The following is a 21597-nucleotide window of genomic DNA, read 5'->3' on the forward strand; positions in this document are numbered from 1 at the left end:
TACTGTTTTTTGAGTGTATAGATCCAGCTTAATCTTCTTTGGGAAAATGAACATTGATTTTATTAAGAATTTTATGTAGAAACATGCATGAAATACCAATCTTCAAAGTTTGGAATGTGGTATGGAATCAGATATTCTCAGAACTTCATACTCAGAATGATGTACTGAAAATATACTATAATCTACATCAATGCCTCTCAAACTCTTTCTGGCCACGAACCAGTTTTTTGTTTCCAAGCCATTCCATATGCGTATTTTTGGAAAATACGAAAAACAAAAAGTTTCTGGAAAAATTAAAAACAAAATGCATACAAATTATGAGCCCTAGTTTTTTTATTAGAATCAACACATATAAAAGTTACTCAACTAAACGGCTGTAAAAAAAATTTCTACTGTTTCCTCTAGGTTTCTATATTTCTAGTAGACTGAAGAACCATTACCATGCCCTGTTAACTGAATTAAACTGTGTATCATCATACATCGAACCTACTGAACGTGCTTTAATCCACTCCATGGCCTCTTTCAAGATTTCAATTACTTATGAACAACTATGAACCCTAAAAAATTGGGATAATTGGTATTGGTTTTTTATCCTAGACGTTTTGATTAATAATACCACTGACAATAATCATTTATCTTATGCCAATAAAATTAGATTTTAAAAAGCCAATCTGATTATTTGAACATTGAAGATTTCTAGATAAAAATTCTTCATTATTGAGGTGGGACTCAACTTAAATTCTTATCCCACTTTCAATTGCTCTGAAGAGACCACAATTCAATGATATTTTCTGAATGTATTAGAGTAATATTAACTCTATCTTGAGAATATAAATCAAACACTTTAAAAATGTCCTGGAGCTCAGCAGGCACATGTGAAAGGGGTAAAAGAGGAGAGATGTGAGACCATCCCAAAGAAAATTTCTGCACAGAAAGTAGAGGCTACAGACTCCAGAGGTTCAGCTTCACTACAATCTTGTGATGATAGTGCAGGATGGAGTGTGAATTATGTGAAGGCCATTTGACTGCAGAGCAAGGGCATCGGGCTCTCATCCCTTATGACTTCCATTTAACTGAATGAAGTAACTTTGGTCTCTTCTTCCTTTTTTTTTTTTTTTTTTAGAATAATCTGCTTTTTTCAGTGTGCTGTGAGCTTTGAAAGATGGGCTAACCTACTAGAATAAAACTGTTTTTAATATATGTCATTTAATTTTGTATTTTAAAAATGTTATAACATGGAAAACACAGCTCAATAAATATTGGAACATTTTTTTTTTACTAAGTAGGTGAGTTTGGGTAGGTATGTTTTTATAATCGCAAGATGAATAGGTTTGGGTTGTGCAGAGCTCATTCTGTTTTCCTGGAAACCAGGCACACAATGATTCCATCTATCACTGACAAATCTCGGTTCCTGTTATTTGAATAGTAAATGTAGCAACTGCTCTTTGACTATCTATTTAATATTTTCTATAATAAATCTGCCTGCACTCTAAGCCCTGAAACTGACCTCTGATTCCTTTTATGGAGACTGAAGCAGTCCTTCAATGGACAAGGATGAGTAAATGTATCTTTTGCTTCTATAATAGAACAGGTTTTGATTCTTACAAACTTCTCTAGAAATAACTTTCTTGTAATTTGCAAACAAGAGCAAAAGAACAGTTGCCAGTGGACACACACAGCTTCTTATGTTCATATTTTTCACCTCTCTGCTCTTGATATCACACATTTAGTCTGGCCTAAAACTACCTCAGGAGTGAAATTTTATCAGGTTCATTGATGGTAAAAGGTTACATGTTGCCCACACTTGAAAAATTTGTCTCATGGAGGACTCAACAACCACAGAGGACTACTTACAGATATGAGTATGTTCATTTCTTTTTCAAATATGAAGTGAATATAAATATAAAATTATAAGTGTAATGAATCAGTTTGCTAGTCTTCAACACTTAACAGAATAGAGTCCCTCAAGCTGCTACTTAAAAAATGAATAGGCATTATCTTTGTCCTCATTAACGACTTATATATCCAGATGCATGCATTGTGTGTGTGTTTGTGTGTGTGTGTGTGTGTGTGTGTGTGTGTGTGAGAGAGAGAGAGAGAGAGAGAGAGAGAGAGAGAGAGAGAAACACATCTCTTATATCTACTTTTAAACCTTGGCAATAGGTGTTGATAATAGAATTGTACATCTCTGAACATCTCTGAAGCCCTTGTTTACTTTTCCTTCTTTGCCCCCAACCCACTACACTGCACAGCTATGGGAATCACTGTTGAGTCTGAGAATGAAACCAGATACACTGAAGAATCAGAATGTGTCTTTATGAGCCCTCTGATTATTCTTTGAGAATATATATATATATTCCCTTGTCTACCATGACCGCTATTGAAAGAAATGTGTTCATGTTACTCAGATAATTGAAAATACAAATTTATTCTTCAGGCTAAAAATAATGTGTTATGTTGACTGATTTCACACTAATATCTATCATGAAAACTGAATCTATATTCTGATTGTGTATAATTTTGTTGGTTTGTGCATTGTGTACAATCTAAGATAGACCATATTTGAATTTAGCAGGGATTTGTATATATCAAACAAGACAACTCTGTAACAATAACAAGAAAGGTCCCCAATAAACTCTAGACTGGTTTCCTTAGAACTGGATAATTAATTTTAGGATATAAAATCACAGACTCTGGTATATTTGGATATGTCAGAGACTAGAATGTTTTTCTTCCAATAAACATTCAACTAAGGTGTTAGAAACCTATCTAAATAGCCCTGTCAGACAACCTCAGCAAGAGACAGCCATACTGTATAACTTCCCTATCTCTGTCCCCATGTCCCATTACTTCTCCAAAACTGATGTAAGAAATCTCAGAAATCTCAGGTGATGTTTACATAGAAATAAGGATTCATTAGTATCATAACTCTTTAATCATTGTTATTTACAATTTATCATCTGACAGACAGAGAATAAATAAAGAAAAGAAAATATACAATTGGTATCATGTTTCTTTTTCTAATACAGAGAATTTTTACTTATTCTATTTTGGAATGACTATAATAGTTTTAAGCAAAAATTAAATCCATTTGCTGTTTACCCCTTGATGAGACACATTATCCTCCAAAGCCTGTGGAATAATGCCCAGATGTTTCCTCATCATTGCTGCAGAAACTCAGTCCTCCAAAAAAAGTTACCAGACAACAGGGGGAAAAATAGGATATCATGAACAGTAAAGAACTGTTAGGCTAGTTTACAGATTCTTGGTGTGTCTGCAATAATTTTCCCAACTTTCAATTACTTCCAAACCTCTTCTTAAAAAAAAAAAAAAACAATTTTACAGTTCAAGTAATTACCTCATCCTAACATACTCTGCCTTAAGTTTTTGGTGCGTTTTTGTCATTGTTGTTATTTTCAAATTCTTCCTTAACATGCACAGGCTAGCTTGGGAGGCAGATCCCTTCACCTGTAAAGATGTTGACAAAGTGTCTACAGGAGAAACTAAATAGCTTGTTTCAGGAACTGGGTTTGGAGCTAGTGTTTGGTTCTTACTTTTAATCTGGTACAGTGTTGAGAACTACCTTGCACTGCTGTCTAATTACCTCAAAGAATGAAGCATTTCCATAGATCAATTTTGCTATTACCAAGTATGCAAATGGACAATGTATTTTACCTGGTACAAGTATGAGCACTATGTCCTCTTATTTGAAAATAAAATTTCTGTTACAACAAAGCAATCTCACTAAATTCACCCTAATTATACTAGATGACAGGGTTTTTGTCTCCATCTTTTATTCATTCAAAAAACAACATTTGGAAAATGTTTATCAAGTCTTCACTTATGTGCTAGGAATTTTACAAGACACACACTGTTATAGTCTTGTGACCCTTCAATAGGGCAGCTTTAAAATGGCACTCACAAAACTCAAAGCTGTAATCCACAAAAACAGCTTCAACTTCTCTAGGTTATTGTTCCCATCAAGAACAGATATTTAAGCAAATGAAGCTTCTCTGCTACTCCAAAAAAATAGTGTTTTATTACACATTCAGGGTCCACACTATTATATTGTATTCCTTCCACAAGCTATCCATGGTGTCATTAACTCTTGACCAAAATACTGATTTACCAGAAAAATTCTTCTTGTCTTTGATAAAAACCCTACTCACCTGTAGAAACTGCAGGAACCATTTAGCACTTCCTTCCACAGCTGAGTCTCTATCCAACAATCTATAGATGGATCTTACTTTGGTATTATCTAATCCTAAATCATCTTTGGATTGTAAAACTAATAGTAAAATTTAGAAGCAGGATAGGGACAATATTGCTTAACAATAAATGAACATATTAATTTGTTATATTCTCTTGAATTTTGCATAATTGTATCCAGATAGTGTCTGATACATCCAAGAAAGGACAGGTTACAAATTATCAAGGGTTAAAAGAATTCAGTACCTAAAGGAATATATGTATGAAAATGGTGAAATCCAAATAAAATCTGTAGTTTAGTTAGAGGTATTACACCAATGTCAATTTTCTGGTTTTGAAAATGGTTCAAAAGGGACTATGGTTTCTGTAGTTGAAAATGGGCTTATGTAAAATTTTATCATTTGGGGAAAACTAGATGTAGAGTAAGAACATTCTACACTTTTTTTTTAAACTTCTTGAGAGTCTTTCAAAAAGGAGACAGCAACTAAACAATTACTCATTAGTCTTCTGCCACCACGCAATGTATCTAATTGGAGCAGATGAAGACATTTATCTGTTTCTATACAAATGTGAAATTTCAGTTCAGAAGTATTTCCCAGGGTAGATCAGGATCTTCATCTTCCAGAAATATTAGTGACCTACCACATACACTAACAAAGAACAAAAATATGACAAGAGAAGACTAACATGGCAAGATCCGGGTTTATGAATTCATAATAGCTATACATTGTAATCCTTTTCATTTTTTTTAGTTTTGAGAACAGATGCTGTTGTTTTAGTATATTCCTTTGCAACATCTTCCTTTTCCCTCCTTTAGACACTCCTATTCTACTTTACTCAAAACACATGGCCTAGCCCCACATCATGGCTTTCTTGTGGGAAGACTGGATGGAACTAGAAACATGCATGTTTCTGACGTGGCACATAACTCATTGTGTGGACACCAGATGAGATTTAGTTTTACCTAACTTATGCCTATTTTTTCCAGTTGTCTGTTGCCATTCTGGGCACAGCAATGATGGACAGCCTTGAAAATGGATTTCATTAACAAAGGCAAGAGGAGGGAGTGCAAAGTTTCAGGAACTACCATTAGCTCCCTGTATCTAGGTCTTCATGTCTAAAATAGCCCTTGGAAAGTCAAATCCAGTTCAGGCAGAGAGTTGACCTCTCACCAGCCCTTAAAGTAATCTAGAACACATAGGGGCTTAAACTGCCTCCCTCACCCCCTGACTCTGAAATTAGAGGATCACTCCCTGATAGTTATGTGTTTTTAGATCTATGGAGGACATCCCTACATACCTTTAAACAATAAAAACAACAATCCTGTTTCCATTACTGCACCTGTCTTTTCATTTTTAATAAATATTTTATAATCTCTATCACCCAGTATTTCCTCTTCACCATCCCTACTTCAAGTCACATTTTCTATCCTTTCTCAGGTCTCTTTCTAAATCTTTGCTTCCTTGCTTCAGAGCGCATTCCATCAGCTCCCGTTACCCCTGTTTCTACCTTGTTTGACTAGCCCCTATCCATGGCTCCCATGCACTCTCATTGCCTCTTTTTATTGCCTCTCTACTGTTGCCACTCTCTTTCCTAACCCCTCCTCAGCCTCCCTGCCCAGTCATATGCACATTCATGTATTCATTTTTTGTCCCACTTGCATACCTCCCTCTTGGCTATATATTCTTGAACACTTACAAGTGATCTTTCCACAGCTTACTCTTCCTGGATACTTCTTTTCACTCCGGTAAACACTTGTGAACTAATCATATATGTGTCGACTGGACAGCACATCAAGATTTTGACCTAGCTATCAACACATTACTCAGCACAAGTATAAATTAAAATCTTGACTATCTAAAAACACAACCTTGACATAAAATAGCTTACATGCATCATGAAGAGGATAACTTATAGCAAAGAGAAGAAGGTCCTATACTTTCTTATCATTTTCCCTATTTCTTTTCCTAGCTTCATTCCTCTAATTTAGATTTGAACACCTTTTTAATATAACATACTAAGTCTACATACTAAGTCTTTGCCATTTACTCTGTTGGGTCACTTCAGATTTGTGCTGCTAAACTCTACAGGTACGAGTTAGGTTAGAAGTTAAACCTATGTCTATAGTGCAATTTCTCAGTGCCAAAAGATGGAGAATTCTTCATCCAGAAAAGGATATTTATACATGATAATACATATTTGGCTGCCACCTAAAACTGATTACTTCCATGACTCAAGGTCAGGAAAATTCATATACTTTAATAACTTTTTAAATATTTTTAAGTGTGGGGTCATGAAATACAGTGAATTGAGGCAGAATCCTAAAAAGTCATAAGCAGAAAGATGTTAGGCTATGGAAGGGGAAACGGTCTGGAGGTAGTCCTACCAGAGGCATATGGATAAGTAGACTGTAGGTTCTGATGTCACATCCTTTTATTTCTAAGGAAGTTAATACTTTCCTTGAGATCAGAGGGTGGCAGATCTCATAGGAAAACATGTCTGGCCCTGTACATACAAAATGAAATAAATATTATAGAAATGGTAATGCTAAGGCACTATACAGTGGCAGGTGCCATTGTTACTACTATTACAGTAACTTCTCCCAAGATCCCTTCTACCAACCACATTTTCCAGAACAAGAGATGACCAGATTACTGAATCCACATCAGTTATAGAAACAGTTATCCAATAAGTACTTCAATGCCATCTAATTCAATTTACTCACTTTACAGATAAGAAAACAACATTCAGAGAAACAAGATGGCACACTTGGCTTGAAGCAAAAGATGGTCAAACATTCTCCCAACTCTGAAACCAAAGTTAGTCATGGAAGAGACTGAAGCCCAGGCTTAGAACAACCAGGGGGAAAAGGTATTTGCTATAGTCAGAAGATGACCTGCAAAATGAATGTGGGGACTTAGATTTATGTTCATGCAGGGCCTGGAACAATTTTGAAAGCTAAATGGAGAAACATTGACGTTTCTAAGAGACTATGAGACGTCAGACCATGGAAGCAAGAGAAGCAGATCCAAGGGATCAAGACTATTTCTTGCCACCTTAGGAAGCTAGTTTTGTAATCTTCTCTTATTTTTTTCTCAGTGGGAATTAAGGGTCCCCTTTTCTAGTTTTCCCACTGAATCTGGAAATTTATCATGTGTCAAAGGCTCAGAATCTTCTCTAAGGAGATTCCTACTCAACAGGTATCCACTTCCATGAATTCTGAGAATCAGAGCCTCATATTTTTCTGCTGACCATACTATCTTGTTAACAAGAAGATGAACACTAAGCAGTAGCACTGAATGGCCGTCCTAGGCCTCTCTGGAATCAATGATTCTTGCGGTTAGAAAAATCATTAAATATTGTCTAATATAGCTATCTTTCCTCTATTTGAAAGCCTTCATCTTCTTGCATAGTTCTTTAGCCTATATATGATCCTCTGAAAAAGACAAAGGACTCTCCATCTCTGGAGGCAGCCCATTGATTCTTATATGTCCTGACTGGATGTATTTTCCCTAAAAAGAATAGATTTCAGTTTCCCTTTAATGTCTCCTCATTGGTTCTGGGTCAACCTTTTGGGGACACTCAGAACAGATCTATTCTCTGTTATACATGTCCTTTAGGTATTTATGCCTGAGAAATTCAGTCTCCAGTTCACACATCCAGTGATGTCAACCATTAATAGAAACTTGTACAAGGTGAACCAAAGGGTCTATCATCAAGCTATTAAGACACCAGCCTTTAATAATTAAAAAATCAGATGCCCACTAAAACACACACATAAAAATTTCTTAACAAGACAAAGAGGACCCTCACAAGTGAATATTGAATAGGATACTTGTTATCTGTCCTTCATAGAACTCCTTTCTTACATCTGTTATCCATTCAAGAATCCTTCCATGCAGGATATACTTTTTTAAAAAAATAACTGTTCTCTTACATTTAGCCTTGCAGCAGACATTCTTTCCTATCCATATCCCCTATTACTTTATAAATGCATTTCAACCATGACCCCTGCCCACAAATGAAGAAAATACCCATTCCAAAAAACTAGGACTTTTCCAGAATACATTATTCACTTTGATAGGAGAGGGAAATCAGAGAATGGTATATGTTCAGAAGCCAAATCAGAAAACCATCTGTGGTAAGTTGTTAAATATCAAGTCTTCAGATTCTCTATGGCTACTCCATGCTTTCCTTAAGTCTAATCTCATGTTTCCCAAGACCTTAGTATTCTTAAATTTTTTTTTCTCTTTCTGAAGATACTTTATAAAAGGTGACATGGAAAAATATTATAGAATCTGCACATTTATAAACATAAGCATATTTAACCTTTATAAATTATCTAAATTTTGTAGCTTTTGTTATCTAACCCTTTGGTATATCAAGATTTCTTTTACTAGATTTTATCTGCCCTAGGTTTTTTTTTTTCTTTTGTAGTGCTTTAATATAAAAAAAAAAAGTATATATCAGACAGTGGTAGGGAGTGAAGGAGTGGCATGGGGGAGGTGAGGGACAGAGAGAGAACAAAGCAAAAGGCCTGTGTCTCTCAGTTCCGTAAAATGTCCAGATGGAGTGGCTTAGGTATGGTTGAGTGGTAGGTCTTGTGGGAAGAACCTGGGCCATTGGAATGCTGTCACGCATTGACGGCATCACTCATCCCCTTGTTGAAGGAGCAAAAGGTGGATTTCTTGAAATGATGGACGGTGCTTTGTATCTCTTCTCCAACAGCTGAGCATCAGCTTATACACAGAGTCAGGGCAAATGGCTGGTTGAGGGAGGTAAATCTTTGGAAACAAAAATTTAAAGAAGAAAGAGAAAAAGAAATATTAAGATCAGGAAACAAAATGAAGACTGGTTGCATCATAGTTTAGTCATCCCCCTTGCCCACTTTCTTGAACTTGATAACTGAAATGGGTGTCCCTACACTCTATCAAACTTTTAAACTCTACATCATGTACAACCACAAGAATGATATCCTAATTAAAATAAGTTATATTCCATGTATGTATAATATGTCAAAATACACTGTCCTGTCATGTCAAATAAAAAAAATGTTTTTAAACTTTTAAAATTTAAATACTGAAATTTAAATAAGAAATTCAATAGTAATTAAATAGTAAAATGTAATAAAATAAAAATCAAATAAATTATGTTTAATCCATTAGTTTAGAAAATTTTCATCAAAAAATTTATATTTGGATGTTTGTAGATGAGTTTACTCAGCTTGTAATGATGCTATTTGGCTTTGGCCTAGCTTTAGTCAAATACGGACTTTTAGTCCATAAGCATTGATAGTCAAAAATGTATATTTTGTGCACCACTAGCACTGATGAAGGTAAAAATAGTGGACTTTTTTTAAAAGGTCCACTATATTTTTATTTATAAAAAATAAATAAAATAAAATCTATAGGAGAAATGTCTCATAACCAAGATAATTTAGACCCCCCCCTAAAAAAATATCTAAAGGATATATAGCTACTAGCAAGCTTTAAATATCCACTCATAGGAATATCAAAAAACTGAACCAACCAAAAAAAAAAAAAAAAGCACCCAAGTCTTCACCTGTTCATCCTGAAATACTCTTACCTGCCTCCCCTGGTCTCGGAAGAACTCTCCAGTATTTTCAATAACCTGTTCATCTGACAGCTGAGAATAGGGCTGCTCTTGGCAAAAGGTGAATGTCTCCCACAGAGTCACCCCAAATGCCCACACATCACTTGCTGTAGTGAATTTGCCCTATTGAAGTCAAAAAAGGAAAAATCAGGATAACCCATGCAAAATAAGAGCAGGTTATATTTTCATAATCTGGAGTTAATTTTCTTTCCTCAACCCAGGGCAAGGAATACTGAAACTGCCAAGATCTCACAGAGGTTCTAGAAATGACAATGTGAAGTTGTCAAAAGGCAAGCCATTCTCTCATCTTCATGATCTCAACTTAGTTCTGCTTTTCTTACAGATGAGAACCAGGAGCTGAAAGGAACACAGCCACAAAGCATTCATCATTAACTGAATGTCAGAGATTCAACTTTTAGGCTCTAGGGTAGCTTGGAAAAAGGTCCCTGGGAAAGTCAAAATAAGAATGGAAAGTCAACTGTTTGTATGTTAGAGATAGAGGAATCTGGTTGAAGTGTCTGGAGTTAAGTCCCTGAGTGAATCCAGCACTCTTTCTTCCCACTTCAGTGATAGTCATAGTCTTAAAAAAGAGACTATCAAGTGATGGCACTAAGATTCAGATGTAATTAGCATGTAGTAAATACTCGGACCCTTTTTATCCAATAAATACAACCACACAGCAAAGTAGATGATATATTTAGACCAGAAAAATGACAGGAGAGGGTTTGCCAAGTTACCATGGTTAATAAGAACATAAAGTATTGGAGAAATTGAAATTTGAGCCAGGGTCTCTCTATCTCAGTCTTAAATATTTTTTAACAACATAGATACAGCAATTACTACTTACCTTAGAATTAGGTAAAATATAAAGATTCACATATAGAGATGAAAAAATTATAAAGATTTTTGAAAAGTTGTATATATTACAGCATCATTATTAATAGCAAGAAGTTGAAAAGATATTATTAAAATCAAATTATAAAGATATTATTAAATCACAGAACATATCCCTACAATAGAAATGATTCAGTCACTAAAACCATGCTTTAAACAATATGTAATGATATTAGACATTAAAAATATATAGAATTGTATGAGTTGGCATCATTTCAATTACATAATATACATTTTGTACAGAAATACACATAAAGAAATTAATGCATATGAAAAAATTCTCAAAGGAAATATACTAAAGTATTAATTGATGAGGGGAAGGAGATAATTTTATATATATTCTCATTTCAAAATTAATTTTTGAATCCTGTAAAAGGATGAGCTGTAAATAATCAAATTAGCTAAAAATAAAACCAAAGTGACTTTTCTCTGCAGTACTACAAAAGACAAAATTACATGTACACAGTATTGTAGGAAGTAAAAGTACATAGTCTATTAATCCTTTTAATCAGCTAAATGTTTATAAAACCAGCAATGGAAACTCTTAGGTATGCATGGTCATATAACATCTCCAAGAAAGACATTAGAAAAAGTCATTCATTCATGATAGAGAATACCAGGAATTAAGTAAAAGGTAGAAAACAAATAATGATAAACTTAACGAGTAAATGGTAAAGACCATAAAAATATAGTAATTAGACAGGATTGTTGGCACTGACATCTAGGGCAAAATCTACTGAGCAACATGATTATGAAGTTAACATAGAAGAAAAATTCTTTATGTGATTAACATTTCTTTACATAATAAGATTTTTAAAACCCTAAGACCGATGAGGATGTGGAAAGGGTTGAAAAAATATGATACTGAATCCCACATCATACTGTTTAACATTCTTTCCTAAAGTATATTACTTTTTTTCAATTAATAGGCAAGTATTGAATAATAATAATAATAATAATAATAATAATAATAATAATAATTGGTACACAAGAAAGATCATCTCCAATCAGAGAAAATATGAAGGTCTGTGGAGCTTGGCTCCTGCTGTCTTTGATTTGTCCCCACCTAGGGTAGGGCTTACAAATGCCAGGAACTCACCAGCAAGATGCTCTCCCAAGACATCCAGCGTATAGGGAGCACTGCGCGACCCTGGATCCGGTAGTAGTCACCACTGTATAAGTTTCTGCTCATTCCAAAGTCAGCTATCTTGATGGTGTAGTTCTTACCCACTAAACAGTTTCGTGTAGCCAGATCTCGGTGGACAAAATTCAGAGAGGAAAGGTACTTCATGCCAGAGGCAATCTGGGTAGCCATAAACTTCAGGTTGACGTAACTGAGGAAAATACAAGAGAAGAGAAAGTAGCCTGTGGATACAGGAAGTCAGGAAAGGTACTCATTCTAAAGTTGATATCAACACACCAAGCATTTAAACCTTAACATTCTTTCTCTATTCTTAAAGAATCCCTTTTGCATTCTTCCGAAGGGTCAGCTGCTTTTTTATTCCCTACAGAATAGTCACTCACCATGCCAGAAAAATGATAAACTTTAAGGCTCATTGCTCTCTGTTTTAAAACTCCAAGTGACTCTCATGACCACAGGGAAGAGATAGAAGACCTGGCTTATTTACCTGACAGTGGGTACATTGCTGGAGCAAGAATTGGCAGGCTCATGGCGGGAAAGAAACTGATTGAGGTCTCCATTCTCCATGTATTCCGTGATCATGCAAAGAGGGTCATCAGTGATACACACAGCTAAGAGACGGATGATGTTTGCATCCTTGAGCCGGGACATGATCTTTATCTCCTTAAGAAAATCATTCCTTTGGAGGATACAGACACAGATAAACTCAGAGATTGCCGGGATCAGAATGAAGAGGGGAAGTATGCACATCAAAGTCTATTTCTATCCATTACACCAAGGCTCATTTGTCTTTGGAAAATCTTTGAAAGGACAGAGAAATTGGCACCATGAACTGTTTCATTCTCCATATCTCCTGGAACATCACTATTCAATTACAATGGTTTTAAGAATAAGATTTATGATTTGTTCACATATAAATCTCATTCCTAGTATTTAACAAAATGCCTGTCATGCAGAAAGTGGTCAATATTTACTAAATCAAATATATGCTGCATAAAACTACTCTGAAAAATAAAACTTTTCACTGGAAATCATTTGCCTTTTCAAAAAGCCACAGATTCACACTATTAATAAAGTCAAGAAAGTTTTTATAAAGTGGATAACCACCTTCTGGTTTATCTCATAATTTTTTATTTTCTCTTACTGATTTTTCTTAATGTAGTCTATTCCCACAGTCAGTCACAACACACATTGGTAGCATGTTCTTTAAAGACTATGGTGGTAAAGTGGGGTCATGTCAAAAGAAGTACTCACCTAGTCAAGACTAATAATTCTCTGAGTACATAGTGACAGTCATTCTTGAGTTATAAAGTAGCAACATTTGCTTTGGTGAAGCTACAGCCCACATTCTTAAAAGTATTGGAGTCTCCTATGTGTTGCATAGGAATTTTCTTCTGAAAGCCATACTATGTCAGTATTAACCCTTGGAAACAATATAGTCCTAATTCGAGATCTTCCTTCTTCATTTTTCCCTTTATTTAATCTTAAATCAGAGGTTTCCATGGCCTGGAAGGGCCCAGAGTCTAGACCATTCAGCACTGGTCAGTACGCTGAGCACAGTGCATCATGGCAAACCTCACCAAATAAAACAATGACAAGGACTTTATCATATTCTATGTTTTTGTTTCTCTCCTTGCCATTTTTTCCACTCATGTGCTAAGATTAATATGAAAAATACTCCATCTCTCCATGGGAACCAGAGAACGTCACTTTTCATTCACGCTAATATCTGTAAGACTGAAATTCTCAGTTAAAAGTACTCTGTTCCATCTCTCGCCTTTCTCTCTTTTTGATTCCACACCCTGTTAATTTCAAGACTTAGTGAAATAGGAATAACAAACTTTATCTCACTATGAATATCAGTGATAAGAATCAAGGCAACCCAAATGCATATGTTAACCAGATGTGCAAATTTTTCTGGAACACACAAACAAGCTTTCAATCAGCATGCCTCTCTGTGTGAGAATTAACTCACCATTACTGTAATGGAAAGGCTCTCAGACAATGGAGTATGACTGGAAACAGCAATTTATGAAGTAAAGGATCCAAGAGATTATTAGCAGTTTGAAAAACTGCTAAAGGATTGTGGATCCTTTTGCTTTAAGGTCCGTGGATACTTTTCCAAATAGAGGCAACTTCTCATGTGTGGGGTTGCTGGACGTAGAGGAAAAGGAGCATAAAAGAGAAAGAAAGGATGATAAAGTAAATAGAGATGTAAAAAGAGGAGAATGTAAAAAGCTTAGCAAGAAAGATGTGTTTGGTTGTGAAGTGTGGTAGGATGTAATGAATTCAGAAGTCTGTGTAATGACTAAAGAAATACACCACTAGACTTTTGTGTATTGGGAAGTATGGTGCTGTACAAAGGGAGTTAAGAAGTAAATGTGACAAATATAATGGAAATGTACATTTATGTTTGAGAAAGATGGAGAATATGAGGACTTTGTATTAGAAAAATAAGGCATAATAATGGAAACAAGGGTATTTACCAAACTTTCCATCTCAAATGAAAAAAAAGAAAAAAGATTCTCAGATATTTCCAGAAATATTCCTGGTCTGAAAGATGAAATAAATAAAGGAAAATTCAAAATGCAGACCACAGACCTGGCATTCTTGTTGGCATCTGCTCGGAGCATTTTCACAGCCACCAGGACAGGCTGGTTGGCACTGACATCTAGGGCAAAATCTTTGTCTTTGAATTTTTCCATTCCCTCCACTTCACAAAGATGAACCTAGACAAAAGTCATCTAGTCTCAGCATCATCATTTCTCCTGAAGATGTCTCAGTACTCTTGCTGGGCATTTCCTGGAGATAAACTAACTCTTACAACTCAGGCAAAGTAATCAAAAGAATGATAAGAAGGTATATATAACATATCTTTGATTCAAATGATAAAAGTAAAAATAATGGTAAAGTACCCAGCTAATATGATATGTTACTGTCTTCTAAAACAAATATACATTCAGTAAGGGAATACATGAATCTATAACATAGAATTTCATTATAACATAGCTCCACTATAAAATGTATAATATGTCAAAATACATTCTTCTGCCATGTATAACTAAAAAGAACAAATTAAAAAAAAAGAATTAAAAAATGTTTCTATATAAATGCTTGAACTTGGATTTGAGAAAGTTTAGTTACTGGAACCTGCAAAATATAAGTCAATTTTCTAAAATAATACCTTAGTATGGGATTTAGCATTGCAAATTATTCCTGAGTTTTAATAACATTATAATGAGTGTGGTTTTTCAACTCAGGAGACAGAATGAGTACATATAAACACCATAAGCAGATAAAATGGGCTCCTCTACTTCCCCCAACACCAGACCTAATCAAGGGGGAAACATCTGACCCAAACTGAAAACCAATAACATGTTACTATAAAACCAGGTATTCGGGGTTTTATTACAAATTAAACATTTCTTTGAGTTCTCAGAAGGTTTATGTGACTGATGCAAGAGTAAAATATTTAATATTACACACATCATTCTGAGGACTGTTGAGAAGAAAACTCCTCCTTATCTTAGTTGGTGAGTCATTCCCTAGTAGCTAATTCTGGGACCCACAGCAGGGGTGAGGTTGTTTTTCACCACTTTATATGTAACTCCCATCTTAAAAGGAAAAAAACAAAGTGAAATAAACACCCAGCAGCAGGGTGTTCCTGGATGGTTTATAAAAGATGATCACATCTCATGAGCCCCACCCTCTGTAACCTATTATAAACACTTTTTGAAAGCATTAAATGTTTTTCAGGATATCTGAAGTCTAATGACGTATTTGCCTTACAAACCCCTGTATAGGAGTCAGAGTTGCTAGGAACTCCTCAGCTATATGACAAAGATGAAGTTGACCTAATTACTAGTCATCCAGAGGACAATTCAAAGAAAGCTAAGTAGAGAAAACTTTCAGTTGTGCATTCACTTCTGGAAGGGACACTTTGTTCTACTGACCATTGTTATGCACTTACTTCCTTTAAACCACCAAGGACTAGAGGCCTCACACAAAGGATCAACTCACCTCTCCAAACTGGCCTTCTCCTAGCTTCTCCTTGAAAGTTAAGAGTTTCCGGGGAAACTCTTCCACAGCCACATCTTTTCCTGAGAGAAGGTCCATGGTGACAGCAGGAACTGAGTAGGTGTTGCCTCCAGTCACTCCCTGGAGGTTCACTATGTCAGCTTCTGCATAGTGGGGCACTCCCTCAGGTCCGTTGTGTTGGGCTGGCTTCACAATGCCACTGCAGCCTGGGAAGACAAAGACAATGAGTCTCATTCCAAGAGACATCTTTGGAGATCTCTTCAAGAAAAAAAAAACCAAGAGGAGATCTAGAACATGCCTCCATGACAGTCTAACCTTCTTTATAACATTCTTACTTGGAGAACACTTTTGCTTCCTCTAGATACTCTTTCTTGTGATTTTCAGAATGTAGGTAGCCACCATTTTGTTTCTCATTCTCCCCATAATACATGATCATTAACAATTTCTTGGGTCAATCTTGTAACCAAGAAAAGCTACAACAAATTTCCTGCTATATCAGGATGGGAGTATTAAACATTGAAGGTTTAATAGCAAATTTCCTTAATTTTAAAACGTTTTAATTGGTGTAAGAGCCTATTTTAGGGATTAAGAATATGATCAAGTTCATAAAATCTTGTTTAAGATACATGTTAACGTCTTTAAAAAACTAAAATATGAGGTGGGAAATGTTTAAGACTTGAGAGAATAGGTAAATAACTTCAGCTTAGCCTAGAAAATAAATCCATTTACATTCCTTAGTCTTGCTGTCTCTGCAAAATTACATAAATTCAATATGCTTTTTCAATGTCTTCTATCCACTAAATGATAAAAATAGGTGTTAGTTTCCTTTCTTCTTTCCACAAGATCCCTTCAGGTTTGTTCCCTAAAATGCCTATGCTCTCCAATTTAGTCCTGTCAGCTTCCACAACTGGCTCAGGCTAAGTGATGCTCTACTGAACACCACAAGTCCTCTTCTGCAGAATGGGGTCACTCTTAAGTTGATGAACTATGGAAAAGCAGCTCTGAGTTTCAGAGATGACCCTAGCATCCCCGGTAAAGTCAGACACTGTGCAGTACTTTTTAAAAAGGCACTGGGAATTTAATCAACTAGCATTACTATTACTTTATTCAATGTTTTTTTTTTATTGATAAAAAGCAAGACATATTTACTCTCATAATAAAAATCTTGTATTATTTAATAAATGTTGACCAAAGACAAATCAAGAAAAATAAGATAATTAATTATGTAGATAACTATAAAACTGGGAAATTCAGGAATTCTTTTTTTCTTTTTCTTTTTTTTTTTTTTTTTCTTGTACTGGGGATTGAACCCAGAGGCACTTAACCATTGATCCACATTCCCAACCCTTTTATATTTTATTTTAAGACAGGGTCTCACCAAGTTGCTTAGGACCTTGCTAAGTTGCTAAATGAGGCTGGTTTTGAACTTGTGATTCTGTCTCAGCCTCCTGAGTCACTGGGATTACAGGTATACGCCAACATACCAGGCTGAAATTCAGAATTTCTTTAGCTTCACTTAAAATATATATAGTTTTTTTCCAGGTGAAATTACAATCCTGAATTTATCCTTAATGAAGTTTTATGTTACATGAATGCGCCCTATCTGGCCCTTCTCACATTCTTCATAAAATGAGCAAGTTAAACTGACCAGTTTCTTTTGGTGTTACCACCTTAGTAACATCTTTTATTTTAATCAAATCTAGAAAGAGAATGTGGATTTCTCAGGAAGCTAGCACAGACCAAAAATAGATCCAGTTATCTAGGAGCAACACTGTTATACCTATGTAACATGTGTCAAGGCTTCTTCCTCAATCCCCTGCTCACTCTTTCATCCTCACCTGACTCTTCCTCCCCTGGAGCAAATTCTGGGAGCTTTCGTATCAGTCTGGATGGCTCCTGGTAGTCAGGGCGAAGAGGAAATATGCGATCATAAGTCGAGTTGGACTCCTGTTCACTTGGTGATGAGGAGCGGTTATTGTTGAACATACTGGACTCGCTTGGTAGGGAGAGGCTGACAGTCATTTCATCATCCAGCATCCTCCGGGAAGCCTGAAGGAAAAGAGCAGAGAAGATCATCTGGCACAAGGGTATTATCACTTCCTTTACTTTTAAAACCTAACTCTTCCATTCAGTTTATTCCTGCTAAACCTAGAAACACTATAAGTGACAAGGATGCAGTCTAGTTCCACAAATTTCTGTGTCAAAGAAACTTTGAAAAATCTTTCATTTCTTCAAGCTAGAACTCCTCCTGTCCTGTTAACATTCATTAACTTTCACTGAAGCACTTCTAAGCATTATTTACACAATGAAATAAGAACCTATAAGTAACCAAAGATCTTCTAATTTTTATTTTTTATTGATTTTTTAATAAATGACAGCAGAATGCATTGCAATTCATATTACACATATAGAGCACAATTTTTCATATCTCCAGTTGTATATAAAGTATATTCACATCAATTCATGTCTTCATACATGTACTTTGGATAATGATGTCCATCACATTCCACCATCATTGCTAACCCCTTGCCCCCTTCCTTCCCCTCCCACCCCTCTTCCCTATCTAGAGTTCATCTATTCCTCCCATGCTCCCCTTCCCTATCCCACTATGAATCAGTCTCCTTGTATCAGAGAAAACATTCAGCATTTGTTTTCTTGCGATTGGCTAACTTCACTTAGCAGCAGCAACATTCACAATAGCTAAAGTGTGGAAACAACCTAGATGTTCTTCAGTAGATAAATGGATAAAAAAAATGTGGCATATATACACCATGGAATATTACTCATGTTTAAAGAGATTTTTAGGTTCTTTTAAATAATGAGTTTTCCTGGATTACCTTATAACTACTTTGATTCTGGGTAAACATAAGTTAAAATGTTCATTAACTCATTAGAAGAGCTGTAACCTGATGTTAATAGTTCACCTCATCACCTAGCAGTGTGGGTTAAGATAACACTCCCCATCCACTTATATTTACTAACAAAAAATAAAATGGCTACAAAATGGGATAGGAAGGTCCTAGGTGTCTGAGGATCCAAGACTAATTATATATAATACAGAAAGAAAAAAGAACCAAATAACTAATTGTTGTGGCATATCATTTAAGGTAATCTGCCCATTCCATCAAAAGGAAAATGCATCTGAATTGATATAACTATTTAGAGTTAAATGTGTAAAATGCTCCACTCCAACAACATTGAGCACTTGGGTGCTCAATGGAGAAACTTAAATCAAGGTGTCATTCTAGAGCACCTTGAATTATCTTACACTGAGTGTATTAAGATAGAAAGAATTTCTTGAAGGACCAACTTAAATATTCAAGGACAAAATATTTGCTCTCCCCTTTATCTGGAGAGTCTTCAATCCAACATTCCTTTCTCAGCTCATGAAGACATTCCAGTAGGCCTCAGAAGAAAGGCCTAGAGAAGGATAGTATATTCTGGCATTAATAAAGAGAAAACAAAAAGATATTACAGAATAGAGAATAAAATGCAGTGTTAACAGACCATTCAGTAAGAATCAAAGTTGCCAAATGAGCCTTTAGTCTCTCATCTTTTATCACTACCACCCTTTGCTACCCTTCATGCTAGAATTCCTTATTTAGATACCTCATGTATTCCAGCATTCTAAACAAGCAAAGATTTTTTTTTCCAACTTTGTTTATTTAGTTTTTGGGTTTTGTTTTTTTTTTAACATGGTGCTGGGGATTGAACCCAGTGCCTCACACGTGCTAGGCAAGTGCCCTACCACTGAACCCCAACCCCAACCCAGAGCAAAGATCTTGATATCATCTCATAGATGCCTTAAAACATAGTCACACAAATTGGTGAGCTCTATGTGGATTCTTTCTTTCAGTGTTCAAATCTTCTTTATATCAGGCTTTAATTTAGCTAAAGTGTTTATTTAGGTAAAGTGTTTTCAGATTAATGGTAGAGATCCTTGTTGGAAGCAAAGAGACTTCAATTCCATGAATATTCTTGCCAAAATCTTAAATTAAACCTCAACCATCTCAAGAATCCGAATGTAAAACAGGTCAGAATGATTTGCAGGTCAACCATCTGGGTTGCTCTTCTTCTTTTCTTCTGTCTACATTCAAAGAGTTTTAGAGATTCAAGCCCATTCTATGGTGAGCTTATCCTCCTCTAGAATATACTTCTACATGAACACAGAAATCAATCAGACAATACCTTCCTTCCTGTCCCCTTCTTTTGATAGGCAGTTCAAAACCTCACAGCCCAGAGTTTCTATGACCATGTCAGTCCCTGTCCATTAAAAACTCATTCCCCAAGGGTGGTGTTTATGCCTAAGGACATTGGCAGCAGGCCCAAGAGAATCAGACACTTAGAAGCAGTGTCAATCGAGTTAATATCATCTATGATAAAATGTAACTTTGGAAGAAAGATGGCAACATATTTCAATATTTGCAATTGAAAAGAGCATAAAAGACACTATACTAGCTGCATGACCTTGAATTCATCCAATTTTCTCATAAAAAAAAATTTTAATATAACCACTATGCCTATCTCACCATTACTCAGAGGTTCATATAAAACAATACATAAAATATTATACTTATATACTATAAAACAATAGATAAATGTAATGAAAAATTATTTAGATCATTTGACCTAGATAGAAAGAGGAAGGACTCAGAAAGACACATAATCATAATGTTTAAATACACAAAGAAATAAGGATAGAATTGTAAGAAACTTGATTTGTATATTAACGAGGCTGGATGCTTTTCTACTCATTTTCTCTCACTCTCCCACTCTCTCCAAAAACAAACAAAAAGAAGAGACAGAATTTCAATAGCACTATCAGAAATTTTAGCTAAGCATTAGAAGAATGATTCTTAATCTTGTATATGCATCAAAATTACTTTTTAAATGAAAAAAATAAGAAATAGATATATGATAGATACATAGATAGAAATAAGAAATAGATAGATGATAGATAAGATACATAGATAGATGCATAAATGCCTGTACTCCACCCCAAGCCAAGTGAATCGGAATTTTCATGAGAATTGTCCAAGTAGAAATTTTAATGTATTAGGAAGCATTTTCTGAGATTTCTAGGGAGGTTCCAAAATCTTCATTCTAAAAATAAGGAAATTAAGTTAGCTAATTCTTTTTCTGGTTCCTTTCAGCAACTAACTTCTCAATTTCTATAGTTCTTTGTAGCCTCTGATGACTCCTTTGCCATTTGTAAACTCTTGTAATCTGCCTTTTTACTCCTCGGGCAATAACAGCTTAATAAAGAGAGGCACAACCTCCTGTCCCATGCCTGTTATGCACTTCCTCACCTTCTCCAGCATTTTCTGCCAGAACTGTCTCCACAAGATAATGACAATGATGGCCAGGAGGATGAAGATGATGGCCACCAAGCAGCCAATCAGGATCCGTGTGTTGCTATCATCGACTTTAAGCATTGGATCTGTAGCCAGGAAGAAAAGGCAGAGAATATAATCATTTTGTGGGGAAAATAAAAGCATCAGGGACTGATCTGGAGGGGGGGGAAGGAGGTGAACTCTGTTCTTTCAGGATAATTCCAAAGAATCTACCTTAACATTTCTACTTATTCTTGATTTTGCTACTGTTTTATTACTTTGCTTCTATCTCTTACAGTACCCCTTCATGAGACAGTAGCCTCCCTTTCCCCATGTCTCAAGACTGGGTAATGAAGAGCTTTCCCATTC

The 21597-nt window shown here is 35.4% G+C and overlaps 1 protein-coding gene across 5 annotated transcripts in view; it reads right to left on the reverse strand.

Moving 5' to 3' along the window:
• Positions 1-6028: 6028 nt before the first annotated feature.
• The window catches only part of Ddr2 (discoidin domain receptor tyrosine kinase 2), a 151777-nt gene continuing 136208 nt past the window's right edge, over positions 6029-21597 (reverse strand). For all 5 annotated transcript variants that reach the window (XM_071618237.1, XM_071618235.1, XM_071618236.1 and 2 more), the window contains 8 exons: positions 21205-21335; positions 17734-17944; positions 15878-16101; positions 14459-14586; positions 12345-12536; positions 11816-12050; positions 9796-9945; positions 6029-8993 (listed from right to left, as the gene is read on the reverse strand). In XM_071618237.1, coding sequence (XP_071474338.1) covers positions 8859-8993; positions 9796-9945; positions 11816-12050; positions 12345-12536; positions 14459-14586; positions 15878-16101; positions 17734-17944; positions 21205-21335 — 1406 coding nt within the window. In that variant the 3' untranslated portion in view covers positions 6029-8858. The remainder of the gene's footprint in view (positions 8994-9795; positions 9946-11815; positions 12051-12344; positions 12537-14458; positions 14587-15877; positions 16102-17733; positions 17945-21204; positions 21336-21597) is intronic.

The sequence above is a fragment of the Marmota flaviventris genome, chromosome 10 (genome assembly GCF_047511675.1).
Source record: "Marmota flaviventris isolate mMarFla1 chromosome 10, mMarFla1.hap1, whole genome shotgun sequence".
NCBI classification, from domain to species: domain Eukaryota; kingdom Metazoa; phylum Chordata; class Mammalia; order Rodentia; family Sciuridae; genus Marmota; species Marmota flaviventris.